The sequence below is a fragment of the Nanorana parkeri genome, unplaced genomic scaffold, assembly GCF_000935625.1.
Source record: "Nanorana parkeri isolate BGI_ZX_2015 unplaced genomic scaffold, ASM93562v1 scaffold551, whole genome shotgun sequence".
NCBI classification, from domain to species: Eukaryota; Metazoa; Chordata; class Amphibia; order Anura; family Dicroglossidae; genus Nanorana; species Nanorana parkeri.
In genome coordinates this window covers 866721-878576 of record NW_017306819.1, presented here as the reverse complement: position 1 = coordinate 878576, position 11856 = coordinate 866721, and the positions used below count along the sequence as shown (strand labels likewise).

General features: G+C 45.3%; 1 protein-coding gene across 1 annotated transcript in view; it reads right to left on the bottom strand.

Annotated features, from left to right (window-relative positions):
• The window catches only part of LOC108791434 (zona pellucida sperm-binding protein 3-like), a 21282-nt gene extending 12299 nt beyond the window's left edge, over positions 1-8983 (bottom strand). Inside the window, exon 1 of the mRNA XM_018561923.1 lies at positions 8762-8983. Coding sequence (XP_018417425.1) covers positions 8762-8983 — 222 coding nt within the window. The remainder of the gene's footprint in view (positions 1-8761) is intronic.
• Between the last annotated feature and the right edge of the window lie 2873 nt (positions 8984-11856).

The window sequence follows — 11856 nt, the reverse complement described above, 5'->3', positions numbered from 1 at the left end:
GGTGTTGCAGGGTGGACAGCACCCCAACTTAGACCAATTCATGGAACTAGAGTGAGAATGGCACACACACTCATGGTCCCTCATTGGCTGTCCCACACTGCAGCAGATTTCCACTCCACCCAGGAAGTTACAATTGATGTGACACCTGGAATTAACCCTATATACACACCAGCTATAATTCAGCCAGACTGATTTACAGCTCTGGCATCCAAAATTTCTAGTAACTACCTCAGACGGTGATGGGGCTAAACAAACATTCTGACTTAATAAAACCTTTGCATTATACTTATATTGAGACTCAGTGAGGTAATAACTGGGTCTCTGCTTCTCTATGCAATGCAGCCAGATCTGTCCCCAGGTGACACTACAGCACATATGAAAGCAGCATTGCATCCTATACTAGGACTACAAACACCCACCACCTGCTCCATAAACAAGAGATGTGTTCTATAGCCCTCAAACATTTTTTTCAACCAACACTACTCCTGCAGTCCAGGTTTATACTTCTTGAATAATCTGTTCTATTGGATTTTTTTTTTTTTTTATGTGGACCAATAGTTGAAGGTTTACATACACTCAAGCTTGTGCTTAGACCATTACACAAATGCTAATCTCATTTTGAATTCAGTCCCCAGCCAGAACTCTAGTTTTGTATAGAATGCTTAAGCTGCCACTGTTAATATCTTGCTAGTTTTTATCCTGTGACACGTCACATGATCATGAGGTGACAGGGACAGTAAAAGCCTTGACACCCAACACCCCCTCCCCAAAAACCCAAGTTGTGGTTCATCCCCAGTGTAAAGATTCCCATTGCTTTCATACAAGTCTACCACTTAAAACCCAACCTTTATAGACTGGTTTATGATACTCATTTTTTTTTTTTAAATATATTTGATAGTACACTTGGGGTTCTACAAAATATACCAAAAGCCTCAAGTTCTGTCCCATTAACAAGTGCAACGTTCAACTTCAATGAGTATGGAGAAACCTCTGACATACACCCATGTACAGATCCTTCAGAAAACCCCAATGTTACAGAAAAACAGCAAGAAAGTACATTATGCCATCTATAAATGAGACCTGATTACATGAGAATTGTTTTATTTTTCCACAGGCAGAACATTGTGTGGCTTTGTCAGAGACTTCCCAATGGACACTGCACATACAAGGACAACCAGAAGACTGACACATCCAACGGCCACCAACACCCAGAGCTCCATAGGGGCAGATTCTTCCTTTGTCATTTGAAGTGCAACATCGCTTTGTTTTGGCCCAGTCACAAGCAGAGGTCCCAGAGTGGTCACACTTTGTCCACCTTCCATGTGGGGTTCTGTAGGAGAAAAATCATTGTGGGTCAAGAGTCACAGATTTCTGTACACTTCCATGCAATTAAGATGTCAAGTCAATGAATGTTTTACTTAAGGTGTAGAAAGTTAAAACCCATTATAGACCTAGTCACATCAACCAAGAATTGAATAGCATAGGGAAGCGAGATGGTTACAACCCTCCCTTCAGGTTTTTAGTACACAAGCATTTTGAGATCTCCATTACTAGTCAGATTATGTGGAAAGAGTTTCCACTGGGAGCACAAAGCAGCCATTGGGTTTTTAGCTTTGCCCCCATATTGCTACCCTTGTCCCTCAGATCTGTTCATCCGTGGAGTCTTTATATCTAGAGATCACCTACAGCCATACCATTACAGTTAGGGATGTCCCGATACCAGCATCGGAATCAGGCCCGATACAAGTACTTGTCAAAATGCCCCGATACATAGCGCCGAAGCTTGCGCTATGGGTTTTTTTTCTTCCTTACCTCGCCGAGCGTCGCGTCACTGCTGCTCTGGTGGGCGGCGCTCCAGGTGGCTGGAGACTGCCAGATGACCCCCAGCTCGGTACCTCTGGGCCAGCTTAATTAGAACCCCACCTGGAGCTCCTTCCACTGGACAAGTGCTGACTCGTCACTGCTCTCTCCGGTGTTCAAACAGTGAGGACAGGGGGAGGGGGGCACTATTAAGCAAAGTATAATTGTAAATGTACTGTCTGCACTGTATTAGCAGTATATACTCTATGTGTACTACATACAGAGTACACACTGCTAACAGTGCAGACAATACATTTACAATTATACTCTAACATGAATGGATTAGATGATTTGTATGTAGCCCTGTACTATGGATCATGTAACCCATTCATTTTAGCAGAGTATAATTGTAAATGTATTGTTGCAGTGCACTATATACTACATATAGAATGCACAGCAACTATTTACAATTATCCCCCGCTAATAGGAATGGGTTAAATCAGTGGTTCTCAACCTGTGTAACCTCAGGACCCACATTTGTCCTCAGTCATCAAGTCGCGACCCAAGCTGCACTGCAATGGAATGCACAACATTGGGGTACCGCACGTTTCGGGCAATCAAATTATGGGTGCGAAGTGCGTTTTGGGTGTCATTCAAAAGATCCACCCAGTCTCCATACCTTACAGAAACTGGGGTGGATCCTCAGCCTTGGGTCCAATGTGGGCTGCTGTGCTGTGACAGAGCTCCATTCATGTGTATTGCTTGTACAGCTCCCTTTGCGTGCCCTGTAGAGGTTCCGGGAGCCAGAAAGTGACATTACCCTGGTCCAGGCACTTCTACAGGACGTGAGGGAGCTGTACGTATGGATGCAGCTCCCTCACGGCCATAGCCCCAGCCCACCTCAAGCTGACACTCGGCACCGAGCAGCATATTTTAAATTGTATGGCGTGCAAGAACTGACAGTGCTGCGCTAGGGGAGGCAGAGAAGTCTTGCATCTACGACCCACTTTTGGGTCACGACCCGCCAGTTGAGAACCAAGGGGTTAAATGATCCATAGTACATGATATGTAGCCCTGTACTACGTATCATTTAACCCGTTCATGTTAGCTGTGCAGATTCGTATATCTATTGCTGCACTGCATTCTATATGTACTGTACATATACAGCACAAATGTCCCATACACTGCAGCAATAGTTACAATGAATGGGTTAAATGATCCGTAGTACAACTACATGTTATGTATATATTATCTACTATGGATCATGATTTAACTATTCATGTTAGCAGGGGATAATTGTAACTATTACTGCAGTGTAATGTATATATAATATGGATCATGATGTAACCTTTTCATGTTAGCAGGGCAGAATTGTGAGCGCCTCCCACAAGCTGAGCACTGAGACGCGATGCAGCGATCCTGCCCAGCGCCGACTACAAGAGGCACCGCGTGAGGCAACAGGGATCGGAGTGAAACTGAGTGAGGGAAGCTGGGACGGGGCTGGCTGTAAATCTATTGCTATAGTGTACTGGACGTGTGTAATGTATATGTAGCACATATACACAGGACACACATCCACTACACTCCAGCAATACATTTACAATTCTCCCCTGCTAACATGAATAGGTTAAATCATGATCCATAGTACATAACATGTAGTTGTACTATGGATCATTTAAAGTCACCTGTCCCTTTAAGAAAAAGTATCGGTAATTGGTATTGGCAAGTACTTTTACGGGCCTGAAAAAGTGGCATCGGGACATCCCTAATTACAGTATATAGCAGCTGTAGATTATAAAAACTCACCATCCAAGGCTTCCCTCTTTCCAAATGCTCTCGGTCTTCCAAACCTGGTCCTTCCTCCTGTCATCAGATTAGGGTTGCTGCACGTGCCTGTTGTCTGACAACACTGGCAGATATTGCTGGGGCCCTCAACTGCAGACCAGCTAGAGAAGACAAGCAATTGTCAGTATCACAACCCATATTTTAGAGAACAAACATTTAAAAAAATTTTAAAAGCCACTGTTGTAACTTTACATGAAGGCGAAAACTTGTGAGCTCAGTCCCAGCAGATGAAATAGTGCATTAAAATTGACAAGTGCCCAATAGAGGCGCATCTGAGGCTACATCCCTTCTATTAAAATAAGCATTCAAGCACTCCAGTCTGGATCTGAATGGTGCTTTGAGAACTATGAGGTGAGTGCTTTTCACCCACCTCATAGTTCTAGCCGACCTGTGACAATGAGACTGTCACAGGTCGGCTCAGTATATCAGGTAGTGAGCTAACATACCGGCGTTCGCTCACTTCTCGATCTTATCACGGCACAGAGCCGGGACAGGGGAGGGACTGGATTCCCCCTGCCCGTTTCGATCCTCCAGCGCTAGCTGGCGGAATGGACGGGGGAGGGGGCGGGTACAGCTGGCTCTGTATCTAGATAGGCAGAGCCCGCTGTCACTCACGCAGCTGGGCAGATCCAGACATAATTGTCAGGATCCGTTCAGCTGCGGCGTCTCTATACCGCGAGCTACAGCTCGCAGTATACTGAGCTTAGGGTGGTGGGAGGACACTAGTTTGTGTCCTCCCATTAGGAGAACTATGGGGAAAAGCCCTAACCCCATAGTTCTCCTTTAACTTTGCTGCCACACAGGAGCCAACAAGCCCTTGTGATGGCATTTGGTTCTCATTTTTTGAACCTTGTGAGAGATCCAGCCCTGCTCATACCCCTACAGTGTGCATGCCCATGGAGAGACCCGCTCCGTTCAATTGCGTGCAGCCGTCTCTACTTCCCTATGGGAGGATGTGGCTGCACGCCGGATAGTTTGTGTCCTCCCGTTACCCTTGGGGGAAAAGTCCCGACCCCATAGTTCTCCCTTAAAGCGCCGTTTGAATTCCTCATCCTGCACATAATGCTCTACTTGCCTAAGAAATGGTGCTTTAAGCAGTGATCATGTGACCTAGTTTTTAGTTCTACTTTAGTCCCACCATCATTTTCAGCAAGAGGAGGTGCTCGAATGACAGGATAAAAGGATAAGCTGTGCTTGGACCTGGTAAGGGGGGGCTCTGATCACCTTGATGGCATTTTTGCAGCCAACACCAAGTTGTCCTTTTGGGACCAAAAAACAGATGCAAGGCACTATACCCATAATGCTGACTATGCTGGTACTCAAGGACCTCAGGGGCAACTGCTTGGATAAGAGGTTTCTTCCTAGACAGCTATCTAACCAGTGTACATGATATTGGAAAGACCCTGAGACAGCAGAGCCTACCTGTGCACCATTGCACGCATCAATATTTCCAGCTGTTTTACACCATTAGCTTTAGGAAACCACCATGTTATTGCATCACAAAATTGTTGTTTCAGGCACAGTTCTTGTGCAGAAGGTTCCTGCATGACACATTTGAGGTCTAGATGCAGTGACTATGATACAGTAACCAAACGTACACAGACTACCATTTTAATGCATTCTCTCTATGTAGAGAATATCTCCCAACTGAAAGACTGAAGAACTTCTAGGGCCGCTCCAGTCCTCTGCAAGTATAAAAAAAATTAGCAAGTCCCAACTGCCTCCCATCCCCCTCCCACCTTCCTCATTCAACTCACCAGCCATCAAGCGCAAAGAAAAGGACAGCCTCTCTTCTGAGGACACTGTGGTGCTGAATGGAAGCCATGTTGGCGTAATGGCCTTGCTGCTCACATTACCATGCCTATACAGGGAACAGAAGTGTCAGTAATGAGTCATGAACTATAATCATGGAATTTCACAGTAACCTTTGCATTTTAAAAGGAAAGTACTATGTTGAAGGGAAAAAAATGGTTAATCAGTATGGTAGCCACCATTGTTTACTTGGTTGCAAGCATACATTTTCAATCAGTTAACTGACATGAGGCTAGCATGAATAATGGCAGTCTTTACTGGCTACATTCTTGTTGCACGACAAGGACTCAGAACATACCTGAAGCCTGTACCCTCTAAATTTGAGTATGCATAGCAGCTACAATATTTTCCCCAGGGTGGTTTTAAGACTAGTATTGACAGCATGATGACTCCTGCACTACTAAAAGGACAGAGATATTCCAGATGTTAAGGATGTTAGGTCCAACTCTTGTCCATGAGGCCGTCTAAAGCCATAAAGAGACTCATAGGAATCCCACCACTGTGAAAGCTAATCCTCCTAGTTTTTCCTAGCAACAGATATTGTTGATCACTGCAGCAGAAAAGCTAGGTTGTAGATACAGGCTACAAGTCGATAGATTGAGTCAATAGTTGAAGCATACCCAAGTCAAAACATTAGGGCCAGTTTAGACTTTAGTACCAAAACAGGTTGCCAACACATCCCAGCCAACAAAAAAAAAAAAAGACGTAGGCCAAGCACATCTGCATTATTGTGCACTGCCTGCACAGAGTTAGTTAGCGGGGTCCTCATTCAGAATGAAGGGCTATGGTATTTGCATTGGGGCAACCCAAATTCATGATCTTACCACAAACTTAGATGGGCTGCAAGTTTAAGTAGAGAATGTTAGAACCTCTGCCATTTGTCAGTGTTTTTGATGGGATTAGTAGAGACTCACTAGGCCTGAGTGGGGGAAAGCTATTAACCCAAGTTGTCACCAGAAGAGGCATGGATGCATTTTCCTAATGGGCACTCGTTCCAGTGACATCAAGGGGGGGATATACCTCATTGGAAAGTACCCACTTGTGTTCAGAGCAGGATGAGAAAGGACTCTTGAATGGGAGAGATGGCAGAAAACCTGACTGGGGTTTTAACTATCCCCTTCTTTTGCCAAATGTTTAGCCCAAAATATTGACTAGCAAGAATGCAATGCTGGTAGATCTGCCCTAGTGTAGACTCACCGATAGTAGTAGCACATTATGGGGACCACAGCTGGGTTGGTTCTGACGATTGGAATGGAGGAGGTTGGGCTGTAGGTCAGGCTTGAAATGTAGACCACCCAATCTTGAGACATCTATGCACAGAAAAGTAGAATGTTATATTGATTTACACATCTTATTACATGCAAGAAAATTTTGAAGATCCCCATCACCAAATTAAAAAACCACCCAGGTAAAGCTTTGAAAATTGTAATACTCCGATCCCTCCCTACATAACTTTTTATGTTGCTGCTGGGGGAGGAGTGAAAGAGAATACTATGGACTGTATTTTAAGCGATAGCTGGAAGTCAAGCAGATGCGGCTGACATATCCAAGATGGCAGCATCCAGCAGCAGTCTAGGGCTTTTGGATGTTGATACTAGTGATAGGCCGAACACCCATGTTCAGTTCAAATACAAAACATGCGAAAAAGTTTCCAGGGTCGCCCCTTAAAGACCACCTTATACCCATGCCGATGGGAACAAGGGCCTCTTCCCCACAATCCCTGGGCCTTTGTTGTGGGTGGGGGGCTTATTCCTCCCCACAAATTCACTAAAGGGTTAAAAAAAATTAAAATTAATCCACCAACCTAATCCAGGGTCAATCACGACGGGTTGACGAAATAAGACGAACACCCGCCGCTGAATGGCATTTTGACAGATGCCGGCAACACAATTGGGCAGAGCTGGCTCTGTTCTGTGCCCTGATTTGGCAAAGTCTTACACCTGAGCTATGGTCAGGTGCAACGCTTTAGAAAGTGCTTGCCTGCCGAACGCCCTGTTAGTGTGCATGGCGAACACACAAACTGGCGATGTTAGAGTTGAACATAGAGCTCATACCTAGTCTGTACAAGAGAAGCTTCTACAGGTAAACATTCCAAAGAGGTTACATAGATCTTGCACATAGATCTTATGCTGAAAAGTAAGGCAACAGGTTCTCATTAAGACAGCTAGCAATGGGCAAAGATAAAACAATACCCCATACATGTCTGAAAGCCATGGTTCATAAACCACCAGACTGAAATCTAGCAAAATATTGCCCTCAGATACTACCTTTCCTGCTCCCCACTTTAACAGTGCTCACAGGATCCTCTTCATCCAATAATCTGGTGGTTGCCATGTTAGAAGACCTTCTGATTTCTTGTCCCACCCAACCTGGATTGCTAATCTTTGATCTCCAAGAGCTATGGGGCCCAAAGATCAGAGTGCAGGTAACCACTCTTGCCAGTTAGGACTCTGATGCCATGGATTAGGGCTGCTCAATACAATGACAGCGATTTAGTTCTGCAGTGGAGCATTCCTGTAACAGGAGCTATTAACAGCCACAGCTGGCTGCCTAGGTCTACATTACAAGATCTCAGTGCTTCATCTAAATACATAACCAACAAGAGGATCACCACATGATCTAAAAAGCCTGCGAGTGGGTCAGCCACCATGATAGTAAATGCTGAGGGACTGCAGTGACCTGAGCAGAAGACAGAACAAGAGTCAGTAACCCCACAACCTGCACGGTTTAACACATTTGAAAACACTAGCCCCTTTTTGCTCTCCATGAGCTATGGTGCCCAGCTGTGATCAGCAGTGCAGGTAACCACTCTTGCCAGTTAGGACTTTGATGCCATGGATCGGGGCTGCTCAATACAATGACAGCAATTTAGTTCTGTAATTTGGAACATTCCTGCAACAGGAGCTGGCTGCCTAGATCTGCAATTGCAAAGCAATTGTATTGTGGTTTTATACATGTTCCGTTATGGTCTGGGAAGTATAAGCATATTCCCCATTTCTAGTCCCTTCAGAGAACCAGGGCAGAATTCAGGAACAAGGCAGTGGGCAAACATGAAGCAGGTCTAGGCTCATCTGAATGAACATCAGATACAGTCTTTTAAGCCCTACAAAGTGCAGTAACCCATAGGGACCAGGTTTCAGTTTGCTAAACACAAGAAAACAGGCAGAAAAGATACTTTGCTCCTTTAATCTATATAGAAATAGGGGGGGGGTTAAGCTCCAGTTGTTGCTATAGGGATCACCAACGTTACTGAAATACATACAACTTTAAAGGAAGGATTTGAAGTGCAAATGTAGAACGTTACCTGCACAGTGTTACCACACTCCTGGAGGCTAATCTGGAAGATGACCATGTTGTCGGTACTTTCGGTGCTGGGCTTGCATAGTTGGGCTCCCAGGCTCAGATCAGAAGGTTTCACTAGCTTTCCATTCCCATACAAATCCCTCTGGACACTGACCTCCATGGTGTCCTCTCCACACTGGACACTGACAGGAGAACTTACAGTCTGCTGTTGCTGTCGGAGCATCCCACCTGGACGTCCAGCAGATAAACCCCACTGAGCTCCAGCTCTGGAAGCCCCAAACCCAAGCACAGGCTCATTACTGCCCCGATAAAGCTCTCTGGAGCCCCATCTAGAAGGAACCTGGGCAGGCACAGGCCGCTGGTAGTTCCTCCACCAATCTGACTGGCGACTATGTCTAGCTAAGACATCATCTCCAGCACAGCCAAACCCTGGCCCATAAACCAGTGCAAGCAGCAACAACCAACTACAGCAGCTCCTCATCCTTAAGCCCATCCTGTCTGCAAGGGGAACAGCATAAGGAGAGACTTAGAGAGAGTTACCATTTATACCCCTCCCAGCAGCCACTAATACCCTCACCTGGGGCAGATCATTACCACACCCAGATGGCTGGTCCATTCAGCATTAAGCTGGCCATACACCTATAGATTATCTGGAGATTTTGATTGCGTTTTTGTCCAAAAATCTGCCAGTTGATGGGAAGTGCACAACCTCAATTACTTGCATCTTGAGAATAAAAATCTCAAAATGCAAACTGCACATGACATGCTCAAACGAAAATCTGTCCTTTCGATCGATGAAAATCAGACAGGTGGTAGCTTAATCCTGTTACTAAAACTGTTCATTTAAGTGGGGGCCTTAATGGAAAAAACATTAACATGCAAACGTCTCCTGTGTAGCTCTAGTCCAGGGGTTTCCAAACGTTTCAGTACAAGGGCCACATTGTATATTTTACAACTATTCATGGGGAAACAAGTATCATTTTTATTAATGAATAAATAAAAAGTACAAAAATGCATAATCATCTCTTACATCTAAGAATGCCCAGCAGAGCACCCCCGCATACACTGCCAGCCGCTGTGGGCCAGATAATATCTTGTAGCATGCCACATGTGGCCCACGGGTCGTAGTTTGGAGAAGCCAGCTCTAGTCTTAGGGCCCTTTTACATTGTTTTGTACTTGTTTCAGAGCCTTTTGCAACAATGTGTTGTATGCTTTATGGGATGCAGACCCAACTATTTCCACAACATGGGCAGCACAGTGGTGCAGTGGTTAGCACTTCTGCCTTGCAATGTTGGACTGGGCTGGGTGTCCCTGGTTCAAATCCCTGTGCTTGCATGGGTTTCCTCCAGGTACTCTGGTTTCCTCCCACACTCCAAAGACATGCTGGAAGGTTGATTGGCTCCTGTCTAAATTGCCCCTTGTATGGATGCATGCAAGATAGGGACCATAAATTGTAAGCTCCTCAGGGATTGATGTAAATGTGCACTATGTAAATTGTCAGCACTATATAAATACCTGTAATAATAATAACTAAACTCAACAGGAAACACCTAAGTTGCAAAGAAAATTGCCATGTGTCTTCTGGTCCATTGACACGTATCTAGGGCCCATTGAGAATGTATTCAGACCGTGCAATGGGTGTCATAATGCATGTGCACTAATGTTGGGGGAACTCAGATGAGCTGGGAACTTGCACAAAACCATTGCACATCCTTAGTATCAACACATGCGACATGTGAATGAGCTCTTTGCATTACCATTCATTTCCATGGACCCCAGGACGCACATTGATCCAGTAACATACATGCTGTGCTCTCTGAATGAGCTCTGGGAGCCACTTAGGTCTTGATGGCTTATTTATTATTACTTAAAGTCAGTCCATGCAAAAGTGAAGTTTTGTGTGTCACATTCTCAGGAAGGTAAAAAACAAACAAACATTGGCCCAGGGATGATGAGAACCTCTTATAATGGCCACAGCGGGTGTACAGACCCGGAAACTCCGCTCATGGATGGTGGGAACCTCTCATAATGGGCACAGCAGGTATTTAGAGTCAGAAACTTAGTATGGGGATGGTGGAAACCATCCATAATGGGCACAGCAGGTGTTCAGACCTGGAAACTCAGTGCAGGGATGGTGGGAGCTTCCTATAATAGGCACATCAGGTGTACAGACTCAGGAATTCAATGCAGAGATGGTGGGACCCCCTTATAATGGGCACAGCACCAACCTCCCACCGACATCAATGATGGGCTTTTATCATCCCACTGACACCAACAATGAGGCTTATGTTAATACTGTCATCAACCATAGGATTTATTTTACTCACACTTCCTCTACAGTGTACCCCCAGCTGAGAGGCAAAGATCCTACACTGCAAACCATATATCATGAAACTACCCCCCACTTTAATGGCCACACCACTTTTGCGTGCATCCCATGGGTCCTGGCGGGTGGTGACATTTTTCTTCTCTGACCCTTCAATGGTGTCCTTCTAATTATCCTGCACTCTATGTGTCCCTTCCTTCAGGGTGTCCCTTATAATTATTTCCCTGCACCCCATGTGTCCCTTCCTTCAAGGTGTCCCTTATAATTATTTCCCTGCACCCAATGTGTCCCTTCCTTCAGGGTGTCCCTTATAATTATTTGCCTGCACTCAATGTGTCCCTTCCTTCAATGTGTCCCTCATAGTTATTTCCCTGGGCCCCATGTGTCCCTTCCCTCAATATGTCCCTCGTAGTTATTTCCCTGCACCCCATGTGTCCTTTTCTTCAAGGTATCCCTCATAATCATTTCCCAATTTTGGCAATTGTGTTCAACATGAATTGGTCACCTATACTCAATGCGTGGTAAACTGTGAAATATCGCACGTTGGCATGCGTGTGGTGAGACCCTTCAACATATCAGAGCACTCTGATTGGGGCCAGAGGCTTTTGGGTGTAGTAGGTGTGACGTACACCCGGCCCAAACCCGCTGTACGTCAATCCCACGTGACCATACACAAGTCTGAACCGAGCGTGAGCGCCACAAGGACGTGGCGATACCACTCTCAGCCTCACCCTGCACAGAGATTTCCCAGCTCGCAGGACACAATCTC